Here is a 17884-nt window from a genome sequence, read left to right as displayed (position 1 = left end):
AGTCCAAAAGACGTTCTACTCATGGCGTGTATCCAAATTGAAAAAAGATTGAATTAGCATCAGAGATTTGGTCTCAGAAATACCTAATGAAGACTATCAAAGTTGTGGAGACGTAGTTATCTTCAATTATATGTAAAGATAGAAAGTCAAATCGTTTGACCGAAAATATCTCTTCAATAGGTAAAAATGACACAATCTCCGATGTCGCATGTTCCCAATACCTGAAGCAAACGTAACGACACTACACATAACTAACAAAATACGCAAAAATGTTTTACCACACTAAAAAATTCGCTAATCAGGTAAATTATTACCGTTACAATTAATTTTACGCACAAACCAATTCGCTAATACCTGGGCCTAAACCTCGCCCTGTTAATTCGTATGAGATTAAGTAAGGTCTCGTGGCCCATCGCAAAAACTAAAGCATTCGCATTGTGGTTAAACCATTAGCCAAACATGAAATCCAGCGGACCAGATAACTGCCATTTTACTTTTAATAAGTGTATATGTACATTCAACCCGCGACATTCATCTAAACCACGCTACTAGTCCTATATTGTACAAAAAAATGAAGTCAACTAATAAATATCTAATGTAAAATCACAAGTAGTGCTATTCTTACTGTTAAGGAATTTATATTTTTTTCCATATATAAAAAAGTCGCTTAAAAAAATCACAGACAATCACCTTTTCTTTTACAGACATAGACCGACACCGAACCGATCGAATTATTTCTTATAAGCATTACCTTGCTACGTACAAAACCCTATTTACTTAGTTTTACAACCGACCTGGTTTATACAATCTTATACTTTATCCAGTATATACCAATGTTTCCGCGTACTCAGGTGTCCACCGTTCGAATCTAGCACTGGCCATGAAAAATATAGGATTACATACAGAAATATAATAACCATATACGTAATACATTATCATTATACATACAACCTGATATTTGACTGCTGTAAACATTACTGCGTTTAAGATTTCACCTTATTATTGTAGTAAATATTTGATTTTATTAATTTCTATCTTCCCAAAAATACATTTTTATTGATTTACAGTTTAACTTTTATCGTACAGCAGTCAAATTCAGAGCTCTACCACCTCACACAGCGGGCTGTCGTACATAATACAAAGAACAATACTTAAATCCACTCAATTTTGTACTATTCTCGAATAACCTACACTAAATTAAATTTTACTGATGCCCCAAAAAATACGATTTTGGCAACAATAAAAACCGATATTATTTTTTAATTAATTTGTACTGGCAGTAACTCTTTAAGACTTCAGAAATTTGTACTTTAGTTCTTGTATAGAGTGCTCGTTGTTTTTTTATTCTTTTAGTGACGTTTACCTACATTTCGTTACCGTGTAACACACAAAGATGACACCAAGACATTTAAGTGACATCGAGACTTACCCCATTCGAACTTATGACATGAATTTAAGGATAAACATTTTTTTATTTCATGAAACAATGTTTTATTTACAGTCATGAAATGACCATGTACGCGTGGACGCCACCCTGACTACCTTTCAAACATCAATATAATAATTTTATACCTACATGTCCATCATGAGAATCGGCCACCGCAGCGCGCGGGAGTCGACTCTACCTACGTTCCGAAACTAACCCGTCTATACCAAACAATCCAAGTACTTCGTGAAATTACTCTAGTGATCAGGAAGTGAGCATAAAATTACCATTTTAATTTTACTTACATAACATTAAACGCGAGAGAACATTTATATTTTTTTTTTTCAATATCAAATTCGTAAAGATGAGCCGACCGGGTGTTGTTGTCGGCCCCTTCGCTAGTGCATCCTTAAAATATAAAAACATCCAATGATTACTTAAATATTTCCTGTCCAGTTAAGTGCAACTATTTTATGAATATTAGGTACTTAAATGTCAATTCCTTAAATAATGTACTTAAATATTTAATAATAAACATTAAACACGATGGACGGGTGTAACTTGTCAAAGACTGAAAAAAATAAAAGAAAAGGAAATAAAAGGAAACAAAAATAACGAAAAAAATAAATTTTGTTACAATTTTTTAATTTTTTAAACCTAACAAACAATAATTTTCAATTTTTTTCATCTCCTTAAAACATAGTAACATCTATGAAACACAAAAAGTAACTGGGAAAATGTAATGATAATAAAATTACGAATAAAAAAAAATGATTTATACTCCGGGGAGTGAAGGAAGGTACAACTAGATTACTTGAGATGACTTGCGGCCGACCCCCAGAAGATTGTGCTTACGAAATGAGGTACATCGATGAGATTATTAAATCTAACCTAATTAACACTTACTGGCTAAATATTAACTAGGACTATCAACCCGGTGGCTCGTCGTGCGGGCATCTACCCTCAGAGACGCACCAGGCCGAAAGCACTGTCTACCTTGCAGAGATTCAAATGTATGCGATTTATTTATCATTAATAGTATTCCAACTGAATTATTTACAATTCAACAATATACAAGGTTGTTCCACACAACTTTAGGATCAATAAATATATCAGAGTGGAATAACACTCGGAAACATGATACAAAATAAAAAATATAGAGGTATACATCAATATATTTTTTTTCGAAACATTTCAAAATACATCTGCGTGATAGAATTTTAGAAGGGACTAAAGTTGAATCCTGAGGTAGAATATTTGTACTTTAAATTTTTTATTTTTTTTATCTTTTCACAATTTCTCTTAAAAACTTAATTTTATATTTTCATCTTCATATAAAAAATCTATAAGCTTACACTTACAACTAGGTTTACTCCTCGAGGTAGATAGACTTATCCTAAGAGGGCCCCGCATGAGTCTACATTCGTTTTTACTGATTTTAAATGCCCAATGTTATCGACCAGCGAAAAGATATTAATTTTCAACCAATCGAATGTAAAATCTGTACAAGGCCCATGTGACGGCAGAGGGTCACCATACCCGTAACAATCTTTGGCTTTACCATCACGACATTATCGCGATTTATTTACAAATAAAGAAACTAATCTAAACTTAACTAACACAAAAGAGCTTATCGACTGACGACCCAGTGGTAACGAGACTAGCAAACTAGTCCAATATCAGGTCGCATTACGTCCAATTTAATCACCAACATTGGATACTTTACTGTGATGTTTGACCAAATGTTGGATCAAGATGCTTATCGTATACCAGCGTAAACACTTCACTTTTGTCCAACCTTTGCTTTCCAACAGGGTTACAGCAACAAAACTAAGGGAAATCGGCCCAAGTCTTAAAACGGGGGGATTGCAATACACCGACTAAACGTGATTTACTTATCACACCAAATACAACATTACGACTATTAGGGAACACTTACTTGTCCACTAATTAGCTTTAACAATGCATCAACTTAATTTACACGTGTTATATGCAAATACCTATATCAAGGTATACGAAACATTTTTACATTAGGTAAAGTGAAATTTCCGTCAAAACAAAACTACACAAATAAAGAATTGACGCGTGATAGTGTAATCTAAAGTTTGTACCTTATCATTTTAGATAAAAGCAAATCCAATTGATTTCAAGCCCCTAACGATCACTCATAATCGTAACTTATACCCATGGTCTTACTAACCGAAAGAAAATAATAAAAAGCTTAAAACATGATGCATTAATGCAATTCTCTTTTACGTATCACAAAAAACATTAAATGTCGAAAAGAAATCACAACTATGAATTTTTAATTCATAAGAAAAAAAAACGAAAGGACAAAAATAGTTTTTGTTTCCAATAATAATAAAACATAAATGTTAACAAATTTTCGTTCGAAATAGCAAAACATTGTCTTAACAATAATATACACTTACCGAAAAAAATCCAATAATATGAAGAAGTAATGATTTTTATACAATAAATTATACTCGGCCAAATACAAAAGTAGTGTAGTGCTGTGTATAGCCGAGCTACTGACCGATCGTTTCCGTTTGACACTTCGCTCGAATGCCTATAATTTTGATCGTTTTATACTTTTCACCACTCACACACCCAGGTGTGTTATTCTAAAAGTGCTCGTAATCGGAAACCCAACTCCTTAGGGATGTAACTCAATCCAAACGAACCCAGACGTCACAGACAAACTAACCGTAAATAAAATATGTGCGATAATCTTCAGCAGTACAATAGAAAAATAATCTAAATGCAAACTTATTGAAAAAAACTGATTCTTAATGCAAGCCACCCAAGACCCAAATTCGATAACATCAAATTCATTTTCACCCTCAACCAAATACACGTGCAATCCATTATAGTATACTAGTAAAATGATTGGCGCATATGAAACCTAGAATAAAGAATCAGTACCTTTAATACAGGGTGAAAATGGAGACAAACTCATGTCCCAAAAATTGTCGTGCTTTAGGTTTATCATCAAAATCGTATTAAATGTTTTGGTAACTAAATGTTAGTCAAATCGTAAGATTGCTACAAAATAATAAAACAATCTTATTACAACGACTATAAGGTCTAAAAGACAATTGCCATTTGAGGGACAGTAGGCCGTTGTGTTTCACCCAGCGCAAAAACAAAAAAACATCGCAAAATTCTATTTTCAAATTCCAGACAGGACAGCTATGAGTCTGTGAAGTCTCACCAATGCAAACTCCCCGGACCCTTCAACTAGACGAACCAGAAATCAATACAGATTCACCCTTAATACAGGGTTTTAAGGATAGATTTGCAAAACATAAACAGTGAAATGAGTGCTCTGAACAGTCTTTAGAATTAAAATCAAAGGCTTTTGAAAAAAAATATTGCTAATGGTTTGCTTTTTTACTTCTCATTGTAGAACATACTCTTCTGTTATAAAATATCGGGACTATTCCCACCTCTCGTTCCCACCACTGCAACTCCTGTGTAGCCAGGATCTACAGCTTGACCGCCACAAAAACCCAACCAATGAAGGTCAAGTTTGTCCCGGGGGAAAGTTAAACTGTCATTGGACCCGCAACGAAATTAATCAGAAGAACATAGGAGGAGTTCGAAATTAAGGTTCGACTTCCCTCCATTGCAAAGCGGATGACAGGTGACAAACAAAGGTTTAAAACCTTTAAGAAAAAGATTATGCACCACGGACAATAAATTAAATTAAGGGGGCCTATCTTATGAGCAATTAGCAACTACCTGCCAATAATATTTTTCACAAAATCGCTTAAAAGCACGGAAATTTTTCCTTGTCGCGACAAGATCGGTGTAATAAATTGCGGAAACAGATGTATGTTGTATTGAATTAAGCATTATATCACGTTCATGTTTCCAAAGATCACACTCCCACAAGATATGATGGGCAGACTGCTCATGACTGACATCATCAGTGGAACACTCGCAAAAAGGAGATGGAACTAGTTTGAATTCGTGAAGTTTATGTTTAAAGTTGCCATGTCCCGTGAGGAACTGCGACGAGCAATGGTCGATTTCTAACCATCGCCTAGTTAGACGTTCGCGTACATTCGGGAAGAATTTATATAAGTGACGTCCTTTGACTGACGTATCCCATCTTTTTTGCCATTCATTAAGTAAATCTTCTTCAACGACTTCTCGGGAATCAAATAATCGACTTATTTTAGAACGATCGCGGCTATTTAAGAAATCGGAGGTTATATACTCTTCTGTTGTATCCTAATTGAAAAAGTGCTGTATTTATTTTCAAAGTAAGATTTTTTCAATAACTACTAAACAAGAAGTCTCAAGTCTTCTATTCAGATGTATGGCATCTCACTGTTTAAGGTTTTGCTAACCCCTTGCACCCTATATAAATTCTGCGGTAAAAATATTCGTGAGGACAGAGATTATAGTAAAATATCAGTTGTGTAAATAGAGTAATAGCCTGCTTATTCGATTCTAAAAATATAATATTGACATCTCGAGTAGGTACAATACACTATAGCTTCTCTTCGGTATATTGATATAGCATATAGGACAATACTCAGCATCTTTCGTGTATTCTAAAAACGAGTAAGCTTCAGCCCATCAAAAGATAACTAAAACGCTGTCTTCCAAATGGTACGAGTAACAAAATCTATAGCATTAAAAAAAGTCACTGAGCCTTCATAAAGCATTTCTCATAAAATATATTCAATTGTGTATCCTAAAATATAAATATAATAAATATGAATGCAACCTATTCCTAAATATCAGGAATAACACACACAGTCGCTACATTCACACTTAACAAAAATATAAAATAAATAGTAGATGTGAACTTAAAATTGAGGTTATTTGGCACTGTCCCGTCGTCGAAGGCGGGGCCCGCACAACATTATAATACTCGCGGCCCCCGGCCCTTATTAAACTATTATTTTCTTTAAAATCTCAACTGGTTGCACTTCAATGACTAGGAATATAGAAGTAGTAAGTGGCCTTCATCTAAATGTACTATGAAATAAAACATCAAAACGGAATGTTAAAATCGACACCATCCCATAGAAACATATAATTATTTGGTCTCAATAGTAACATTCGCGCAGGCGAGCCTGGAGCGAACGACTGAAATGGATTGAAACACCATTCATGCATCACACCTTACATGCACATTTTATAACGTTTCTTTACCTAACTACTTATGTATCTAGGGCAAATTGTACTTTGTACAAAACGAAAACCTTTCAAATTCACTGTACAGTAAAAAACTGCAGAAACCCTACATTCTTATGTCCCGCACGTTTTACCTTCTCCTTAAAACGACAAAGTGGCAAAATAAAATAAAAGATATATCTTTAAGTATAAAGCCCGTTTCCTATTGTATCACAGTTGTGTCAGAATAAAATATGCAACTTAAACCTGGTACATAATCTATTGTCATACGAGTATAGTGTAGTGTAATATGAATGTAAAATAATATAATATAATCAATAAAAACTGAGGTAGTTTTGCCACAATGTAACTTTAAATCATGTTTCAACCTAGGCCACGGCGATTTACAACATTCTCCTATTATTTACATACACTTAGCCTATGACCATCAGTCTCAACATCATCTATAAGATTCCCTAGCTCAGGTAATATAATATAAGCTATGTCGTACTCGACCGAGAGCTCAAAATAAATCGTCTACAAAGGTAACTTCATCTCACAGTCATCCGGACATTTACTAGGACATTCGCAAACAAATCAAGGTACTCCAACGCAACGGGTGCAGACGCAAGGTACAATATTTTTGAAACACGGTACCGAACGGAGACGACCTCTGAGCGACCGTCCGAAGTCACACTCGAAATATTAAATTAAGTAACAATTATCGCACAATTTCAAAAACCTTAAAAAATCTTAAGATCAATTTTGAGGTAGATCATTGATTACATAATATGCATCGACGAGGTATTTTATTGTACGCGCTTCGAGACGCGGCGCGCTGGGCCCGGGTACACCGTGCCGCCGCGTCACACGCGCTATGCAACAATACCGCACAAAATTCCAAAGTTAATTAAAAATTCAATTCGAAATTCGCATTCAGTTGTCTGTCATAAAGATGTTTTCTAATCAGGCGTCTCAAACTGTCCGGGCGTCAGTTGCATGCGGGTGCGACGCGTTGGCTGACAGCGTTAAAGATATAACGTCAGCGATCCCGGGCGGCCGGCGGCGCGCTTACTGCGTGTGGTTGGGCAGCGGGCCCTGCGGCAGGTGCGGCGTGACCTGGTGGCGGTGCTCGCGCGCGATGTGGCGGCGCACGGTGTTGTTGCGCGTGAAAGTGCGGCTGCAGTGCGGGCAGGGCACGCGGATGCCCTGGTGCCGCTGCCTGATGTGCGCGCGGAGGTTTGTCTCGTAACCGTACAGCCGCTCGCAATATGGACACTTCAGTTTTTTACCTGGAAAATGTATGAAAGAAGTTATATGGCGTGTTAAACTGACTACTATTTCAAAACACCATAATTCGCTCCATTAGGTCCATCATCGTCATCAGATTATTTAGTCTTCAGCTCCACTATTGGAAACACGACTCTCGAATCTCCTATCAAGTACTATTTAAGTACTATTAAGTACTATTTACTTTTAAGTACTATTTAATTTTTTCTTTCTTCCTCCCGGTGGGAGGAAGAAAGAAAAAATTAATAAACATGAAAGTGTCTTTTTGTTACGTGTTCTTCCGTTTTATTGTGTCTACTACTTTGTTACAAGGTAATTACTACATTGTTACATGGTAATACTAGATTGTATTATGTTAATACCATATTTGTATTATTTTCATAACAAAGACGACTTTATCTGCTTGTGTGTTAAAATAACTCGATCGCGATAATAAGGCACTGTACTAAGATTTACTAGAGCTAAGTTTTTTCAGAATTTCCAATGTACCCAATATAATTATTTCTATTGTCAGGTGTCAAGCCGGTGCGAGGTGATAGGATTAAGAAAAGTCGACACCAAGTTCAGCTATCTTCATAGATTTGCAGTATTTTCTGTCTTTACATTACTATTGCAAAATCTTACATGACAACATCTATGCCACAGTGTCTAGCAATTGTGTACATACCATCAGCAGTAGCGATGCCTCCAGATTTGCTCGTAATCATTTTCGCGGGCCAAAGGTCGGGGCCAGGCTTGGGGGGCACGGGTGATGTCGCGATCGGCTTATCGTGGTAGTTGGCGGGCGGCAGGGGGGTCGGCGGTGGCGGCGAGTTGTTGTATCCGGTTGGGTGATAGTCGTTCTCACTTTTCACCCGTAGATCTGGGGAAATCCATCGGGTGTTAAAAAAAGAGAAAAATATGAAAATTGGTTCTAGCTACTTTTGTCTATTTCAACTACAATACGAGGGAGGCGATTCAGTATGTTGAACAATGTCAAATACCATTAAACATACATAACTAACGATCTGATCTTAATTGGACGATTCATTTGTACAAAATTAAATTGCCGAAAACAGTATGCGAAATAAAAGGTGAAAAATCGGTTTGAATCGAACCCGCTACCTCCGGAATAGTAGTCCGTTTCGAACCACTACACCAAACGGCCGACAAATAACTAATTACTAATTTATTTAATAATCCACTGCCATTAACTACTTTGGATCACCACCATCTCCAATTGAAATAATGGTAAAATAATGGTTTCTGAATCGCCAGCCAGTAAACTACCAAACAACAAGGACACATCTCAAACTACATCCCTCCTAAGAGAGCTACTACCGACCCAGTCTCATACTCTTTGACAAGAGAAGAAACATCTAAATCCACTACAAACCTTCTGCACCTTGGTCGTTGGAGAGGCGTTCGATCATTTCGTCGTTGACCGAAGCGCTGCGTTCGTAGCCGTTGTTCTTGATCGGGTTGCTGAGGGTCGAGGTACAGTCGGGCGGGTTGTCTTCGAAGCGTGTGCCGGCGCCGGGCGACGAGCGAGTGTCCGGTTCGTCGACTACGCTGCCGCAGTGCGATGATGAAGAGCTTTGCCTGGAATTAACAGAGATTTTGTTAATACCAAAGCCTTAGTGCCTAAGTATGTATACTAAACTAGAGAACTAGATAAGCGCGGGTTACCTAAAACAACAATAACCTACCTCACGGTAGCTAAAATGCGGATGGAATTACGTATTATCTGCCTTTTGGCGTCACAACACATCTCTTCCTACCGGTCACTCATTTTCATTCTTAATGACTAACAAATTGTTTTCTGGATCTGTCTAATAACTATTCAGAATTAGTTGGTAAATACACATTCCCAATTATACTAAAAAAATCTAATTATTACAACTGTCTACAGTATTTTTGCGCACGGGTTATGCATAGCTTATTTTTATTGCTTTATAATCTAGAAACAAGAATATCAACAAAAAAATATTCTGAATTTGCTTTTTTGTGTAAAAAATAGAAAAATTCATATCAATGAATGTATGAAACATGAACATAGAGATGATTTAATTTGTTGCCAAATATTTTTTTTTCTTTCTTTCATTCATTCTTTCTAATTATTAAAACATAACAAACATCCATTTAAGATTCATTCTCACAAGAGAAAAATTAAAATAGAGTCCAAATATTTATTAAAAATGAAAAGTTCTAATTTGCTGTCATGTTCCATTGAAGATTTTTTTCATAAAAATCTAACCCTATCATGCTTTCAGTATACTGGCCTTGGTAACGTCGTTTCTCAAATCCCACTATATTTTGATGAAAGCGTGCCCCTTGTTCTTGCGAATAAGCCCCCATAATTATTTATAAATATATCCCAATGAGAATGTGACGTGCATCTTTAGAGACATTCTACTATGAAGATGGAAAATTCAAATCGCTATAACTTTTTAAAAATCAAATATTTTCGATTTGTGATCGCACTTTTTTATATACATTTGTTTATATAATCAGAATATAATAAGTAAAATCCATGCGCAAAAAAAAATTTTTTTTTTGTTGACCTGTGTTATTAAAAATCACTGGGAGAGATACTTGGAGAATTGGTAGGGCAAGAGCCAAGAGCTATATTGGGACGATAGACCTTGAAAAGGGCCTACAAGAAAGAATTTGAATTCTTACCTATAATTCCTAGTGTGTGGGCTTGGCGAGGGTTTGGGCGGTGCCGGTCGTCGGTGAGTCGTCGAGTGGATGGGTACATGATGAGCTGGCGGTGCATATCTGCCGATGTTGCCGCTGCCACCGTGTATCGGCATGCCGTACTGAGGCATAACCGGCGCGAAGGTGGCCGTGTGAGTCGGAGGAGCAGACTCCTGCACCTCGCAGTTGCCTGATCCTGACACCGGGCTGGTTTTGATGCGAGCCTGGTGACGATCCCCTCCCGATTGCTGGGTCTGCTGCTTGACCCAAGCATCTTGGGACATTTCCATTGACAAACCTTTCACCTGGAAAATGAAATGAAAATAATGGATTGGAATGGTGTATCCTCAGGTCACTTAGTTCCACTGCAGGAGCGTAATACACTCTCTAATATATTATCAGAAGCAAAATAGACGATTTGGTTTACAATCCCTAGCCAAAGACAATGCTTGCATGCAAATTAGGAAGGTTTGTAAGATGTGTATGAAATTAGAAAGATAGACGCAACAGTAGATAATTCAAAATATTCGTAATGACGTCGGTAACTGCGCAAATGCAGTGATTAGCATAGAATCGCATGGACCTAATCTAATGTCATTATCATGAATCTTTGGAATCAATTTGGCTTTTTTAAACCTTTGACATTGAAAATGAATTCTTGTTAGCTTCAAATGGTACAATAGGGTAGATATGTACCATCCAAGACTGCATCTCACTTAACATCAGGTAGAATTGCGGTTAAATACTTGCCTTTTTCTGCAAGTTAAGCTCGTAAACGCACCTGCAAATTCTCCCCACTCTTCAGGAAACTCGATAGGGCGTCCTGGCTGACATGCACCTCCCCCTTATACATGAATTCGAGGAGGGCCTGCATGTTGTCCGCCGTGGTGGCCTCCAGGATGACGTAACAGGCGCCCGCATGGCTGGGGGGCGCCGTGTCGAACAACTCCTGAAAGTGCTTGCTGCAAGCTGCCAGGATCACCTTGTGTGCTTTGAACTGGCGACCTGGAAAGATGGAAACGGAATATTAATGCAAGTTCTTTATTGCTATTCCAAACGTTAAATAGGCTGTTCAAAATAATATTAGGACAGTATGGACCCTGTCGAGCAAAGCAAAAATTAGAGGAGAGGAGGTAAATGAATAGTAATAATAATGTTTTGAAAAGGTTTAGTTTTTACTGATAATTCTTTAAATTAAATGCAACAAGCTTAAAAAGTTTATGAGTAAGTAGTTTTAGACTGGGGCTTATGTGGGGCTGTCTCATAAACCCCTAGACTGTAATTATGATTTTTCTCGTATTACGTATTAAAAAAAGTAAAAAGCTTCCTAAATAGGTAGTTAATCACAATAAAGAATAGATGTTTCCGGAACGCGAAACTTCAAAGCATCATAACTTTGTAATTACTTGTTTGATTGACAAATAAAAATATACGTGTCCCACATTTTTTTTATAATGTAGTTAACTGACTAAAAATTTTCTTTAGGAAACTAGACGAAGCAAAACTAACCTACGAGCTCACTTTGGCACTGAAATTAGTTTAATATTTAACCGTTATCAACAATTTGAATACGTGTTGCATGTAGAGATGGGTAGTGGGTAAAAACCCATTTCACCCGATTGGGTTTCAACTGGGTGATTTGGGTAAAAACCCGGTTTTTACCCATTATCACCCATTCTGGTGGGTGAAAACAAAAATAGCGTATTTTTAAAGTGAGAAGTGGTATTTGTTGCTAAGAGGGCGTTCTAGTGTTACGTAATGCAATCTGGGGGGAGAGGAGGTCTTGAAAAACGGTACAATGCGTTACAGTGGCGGAAGGGCGGTTTGATTTCAAGTTTTTAAGCAGAAGTACTTTGTAGTTGGTGTTGTTATTTGTTACTTTATACCGTAATGTCATCAAAGAGAGAGTTTGGCATCTTTGGCATCCCCCCCCCCCCCCTCCATGTCCTTGCCATGATCACAAATTATTGTGTTCCTACTAAATTTCTTCTAAATCGGTTCAACAATTCTTGAAATAACACCATTTTATAAAATAATTGGTCACATCATCATAACGTGATCAATTTTACGATTTGGCCACGATATAAATGCATATTAGTGTTAATTTGACTTATTACTTATTAATCAATAAACTTAAATGAGAAAAATTCAATAAAAATAAAGAAAAGATACCAATTGAAATAATTATAAAATTATTTGTTTTCACCCGGTGTAAACACCCACGGGTGGAATGAAACGGGTTTTTATTGGGTTTTTACCCTCATGTGGGTTTTTACTCGGGTGGAAACCCATCTCTAGTTGCATGAGGTATCCTTCCGTTTGGCCAAATTACTTTTCGCCAAATTTCACTTCGCAAACAACTTATCGCCAAAGTTTCATTTTCCAAATGAACTTTTAGCAACTGTACTTTTCGCAACTAATTCATTTGGTCAAATTATCATTTGGCCAAATATTACTTGGCAAATGTTTATATAGCAAATGTTTTATTTTGCCAAATATTATATCCCAAATAATTTGTTTGGTCAAATTGCACTTCACATACTTCACCCACCGTTACCCACAAATCAAACCATAAGGCAGATGATCATGGTTTTCACAAGAATTTTATGTAAAACAAAGAGATTGCAGAAAACAGTATGGTTGCAGAAAGTAGGTATTGCATAAAACCTAAACTAAACAAAATAATAACCACAAGTTAATTTGTATTCCATTCTATGCATCAATCAAATTATTTTGTAAATAGTGTATCGTGAAATATTTTTGCCAAATGAAACATTTGCCAAAACATACCTTGCCAAACAATAATTTGCTAAACAACAATATGCCAAAAACGGCATTTGCGAATTAAAAGTTTGCTATAAGTTGTTTTGCCAAATGAGAATTTGCCAAATGAAAATTTGCGAAACGTTGTTTGCGATGTGATAATTTGGGAAACGTTTTTTGGCCAAACATTAGTAATCCGTTGCATGACAATACGTCCTGATTCGACCTTCCTCATTATACAATTAACATTGACCCAAATTATTGGCAAAAATTTTACAAACATTCATGCTACTTTGGAATTCCATACACTACGTCCTCGCTTCTCTTGCAAATCCATTATTCAGTAAGTTAGGTCATGAATTGTTTAGTTAGTATTTAAATTATCACTTTACATAACTCTCAGAAGAAGTACTCATAAAATATTGACTCAGGTTTTGACGTATAGGGACGTCATCGCACATACCTAACGCCCGTATTCACAAACATTACTATGAGGTCTCACAGTGGACGCACAGGGTGACACAGGAACCAATCACAGAGCTCTATTTAACGCTGTGCATTCGATTTGGTGCTTCACTCAAGCAAGCATCGTTTGTGAATACGGGCGCAAGTCCTGAAAAAAGGTAGTACCTAACTAAGAAAATATTATTGACCTTTTCTTGAAATCAATTGATTTATATTAAATACGTTGAAATTATTATGAGCCTTAATAGAAAGACTACTTACACCTGGCTGTACCTACGAATAGATGCTTTTGCGATAATCTAGTATTAGGTTTTCCTTATTTAACTTCCAAGGGAGTGTAACACGAATCCTCAGAAGTAGCCACAGGCGCATTCTATTTCACAATTTAATCATAGGTTCACGGCCTATTAAAGATTTCCACACAGTCCAGATTTGACCCCATCTATTTTAGATTCTGTTAAATTTAAAACCGCTTATACATTGCTTCCCACGCGGTGCGATAAACAAAAACCAAGGCGATGGGCTGGTCTCAAAGCAATTCTACGAATATATCGGCCATTTGTATCACTAACTCGAAGTTAAGGTATAGAGTTTTGAGTTTTGTCCCAATTGCTACAATTCGGTGCAAAATGCCTGGAGCGTCTTCAGCTCTACAGGGAGAAGAAATAGATTAAAACCACCATGACATCGTTAAATGAATAGGTATTAGGTATTGACCTAATACTATATTAATGAAGCTAACAAAAAACATAACCCTCCTTCTGGCGCAGTCGGGTAAAAAGGAAGGAAAAACCCGCAAAGATATGGACTCGTAAAATGTATTATTGCTTTCATTATTCATTAATACTAACATACCTACCGTTTATAAGAGATTGACTATAATAAATACTCTAAAATTAAATTTTGCGGTTTACATGCATTATTAATTTTCATAAAACAAGACAATCCAAGGCAAGAAATTACTATGTTTGAACCAAATAAACAATTTTTCTTTCTTTCTTTCAATCCTCATGAAGGAAATACCCAAAATCAAATTCACCATTTCACTTTATTTTAATTGTCTACACTAATATGTTGTTGGTATGCCATATAAATAAATAAATAAATAAAAAGAGGAAAACTTTGTTTGTTTGGTTGTAATGAATAGGCTCAAAAACTACTGGACCGTTTTCAAAAATTCTTTCACCATTCGAAAGCTACATTATCCACGAGTAACATAGGCTAAATTTTATTTAAAAAATAGGGTTCCGAAAAATATTTGGGTTTTTTGGAGTCCACGCGGGCGAAGCCGCGGGTGGAAAGCTAGTTTTCTTACATTTTCCTGCTGTAGTCGCCAAATGCTACGAACTTTTAGTTCCAACAATCGCCGGTAGGCGTAGTTTGTGCAACAGCGCCATAGATGGCGCTAGTAGACCGTCCTTTTGTAATACTCTGCTTATTAAAGAAATATTCTAAATATCCCAAGGTCAGTAACCACGAGCTACTTCCCATTACGATTGTTGCAAGTAGTCACGAATACTTCCCATAGTAGATTGATGATAAGAATGACTCATCGTGTACCTTTATAACTTAATTTTTATAGAGGTATACACGTAAGTGGTTAAAAGTTAAATAGTGCTTAAAATTGTAGCGCCGCTTATGTTTTTGATACATTAATTATGTATTTCATTTCTTACTACCAAAATAAGATGCCCTAAATAACTTCATGAACTAGTCGTAGGTTATTGATTTAGTAATTGTCATTTTCCTTTTATTCTTTCTACGTAGGTACCAACTAATTTAAGTGTGCTTAATTAAGCAAGAATTAAAAATAAATCAAAAATCCTATATCGTCATAAAAATGTCGTTATATTCAGCAAAGGGCTTTAAAATGTAAATTCAAATTAACCATATGGAATCCATAATTCTCACCTACATTGTTCGTTTGGTTAAAACACCAAAACAACACGACATGAGATACCTATGGCCAAATCACATTCGAATATAGATTTAATGTCGTTGCAATAGAGTTGAATAGTGAATTTCGGTGTAATTGCAGATAGAGCCACGATACATGCGTACGCGCATTACGTCAGAGCGAATCGCGCGGAACCAAATAAGCTTAGCCTTGGAATGCGCGCGGCCGGTAACACGCACGCGATTCGCTTGCGATTAGTCGCGCTTGTTCAGCAGATAGAGTTGTTACTATCTTACGCACATGTTTGTATGACTCATAATCATTACTACTACGAGTATGTAGTGCGCCACTGTTGCTGTGGCAACCTGTGAAATTGATTAGGATTTTGTTATGTGAATTGAACTTTGGTGTTCTATTGATAAAAGCGAGTTGGTTTATCTTTTAAACCACAAATGACGACTCGCGATCTACATCAATGGCATCTCACCTCTTATCATACAGAATAAAAAAGGAGTTGAATTTGGGAGTCACAAAACTTGGTAGCTGTAGGAAGACAAAGGTACTATAATTTTTAAGCCTTTTTCTTCATTCAGTCCAGTGTTTATTTTGATACAGAAAACTACATCGAAAGTATCCTCCAGACAAATCGCTGCACTGTCACCGGCCTAACCTAGGCCTCTACATGCACGGCCGTTCCGCTCCCGCTGCCGCCTACGAATTTGTTCGAACACTTCCTTGTTCTATCATTTCGCTGACTTCGACAATTCAAGTACACGGTACAAAAAGCAGGGAAATAACGATACTGCGAAAAATGTGCACAAAGTTTTGTAGCTGTTTTTGTAGCTATACCATGAAAACGATACTTTAAAAGTTATATTAGGTCTGAATACCGAACATAATAATGTCGTCGAGGTAGATTGCAAGTCATGAATGGATAAAAATATCATGCATTAAAAATTCAAAGTTAAAAAAGTTGTTTTTTTGGAACTTAGAGAAAAACATAGAGCTGCAAGTTACAGTCGTTTCCTGCTTCTCCTTTTATCGTTGATTACAATTATTTTTTCTTAACTTTACTGTAACTAATAGCTCTACTATTTCAAATATCAAATTAACCCTGCCACTGCTGCAATGGACCTTAATAATCGAATAACCCTTTCGATCCCGTTCATGCGGGTATATTCCTTCGCCCATTTCAATCAACAAAAAACTACTGTGCGCTGGAGCGTTCCCAAACTGTGATAAGCGTTTGTAGGTCTGTAAAGTGGGCCAATGTCGCGTGTTGCAAGCTGCGCAGGCGACCAATGATGTCGGGCGCTTCCTCGAGGCGCGGGGAGGGGAGTTGCAGCAATTGACGCTATCTATAGACGACGCGGTATCTATAGTAAAGGTTCGTTCAGTTTTTGTTAGAAATTTTTCACTATCTCTAAAATTCAGAGGCACTTTTTTCATTGAAGACTTCGGATATGTAATTTGGGAACTTTAGAAACATTTCTTATCTTGTAACATGATTTTAGAGGCAGAATCGAAGAACACTTGTTACTGAAACATTTTTATAAGAAAACTCTTAGTAGAGCAACGATTGAATCGTGGTTATTTTTTATGAAAGTACTTTATACTTGCATTACATAAATTAACGACAAAAGTGAGCTTGTTTGACGTGTTTTGACGTAGAGATTGATTGCTATCTTACGCTATCGATTCATTTTCGCAAAGATGAGTATACATCTACTATAGCTACTCAGTACTGTCATTTATTTTATGTTGTACAAGATATGACAGCAAAGCCTAACAGTAATCTATTATTTAATATTCCATTAATTTTATTGTAAGTTGGGAGTTATTTGTTTTGATTACTTAAGCTGAAACAGTAAAATTTGTAGGTACAGAGTAGACTCAACCTTTAGCATGCCGTTTTAAACGATGTTATATTATAATTTCTATAATTTTACATGAATGTATAGGAAGCCACGTCGAAGATGTGTAAAGTAATTGTTAAAACAATGAAACCCTGAGTCCTTCACGCACTGGTATTACTATACAGAGCGCTATTGTTATGTAAAACGAACACACATGTCTGTATTATGACAAGAATTTGTTCTTTTGTGCACAAACACGAAAATTTTATGACAATTCCCAATATAGGCCTGTCAAAACTATGTTCAGCAAAGCAAATCTATGTTTAGCGACTATATTGCCCACGCAAAGCCTGTCCCAGTCCATACGTTGTCAAA

At 36.5% G+C, this 17884-nt stretch overlaps 1 protein-coding gene across 6 annotated transcripts in view; it reads right to left on the bottom strand.

Annotated features, from left to right (window-relative positions):
• Positions 1–2050: 2050 nt before the first annotated feature.
• Positions 2051–17884, bottom strand: part of LOC135087602 (zinc finger protein chinmo) — a 115601-nt gene continuing 99767 nt past the window's right edge. For 5 of the 6 annotated variants that reach the window (XM_063982335.1, XM_063982336.1, XM_063982334.1 and 2 more), the window contains 5 exons: positions 11310–11533; positions 10511–10833; positions 9225–9430; positions 8517–8711; positions 2051–7851 (listed from right to left, as the gene is read on the bottom strand). In XM_063982335.1, coding sequence (XP_063838405.1) covers positions 7631–7851; positions 8517–8711; positions 9225–9430; positions 10511–10833; positions 11310–11533 — 1169 coding nt within the window. In that variant the 3' untranslated portion in view covers positions 2051–7630. The remainder of the gene's footprint in view (positions 7852–8516; positions 8712–9224; positions 9431–10510; positions 10834–11309; positions 11534–17884) is intronic. The other variant, XM_063982332.1, reaches the window with a different exon arrangement.

Source organism: Ostrinia nubilalis, chromosome 3, assembly GCF_963855985.1.
Source record: "Ostrinia nubilalis chromosome 3, ilOstNubi1.1, whole genome shotgun sequence".
In the NCBI taxonomy this organism is placed as follows: Eukaryota; Metazoa; Arthropoda; class Insecta; order Lepidoptera; family Crambidae; genus Ostrinia; species Ostrinia nubilalis.
The sequence above is the reverse complement of the archived record's forward strand: the minus strand, read 5'-3'. Positions and strand labels throughout refer to the sequence as shown.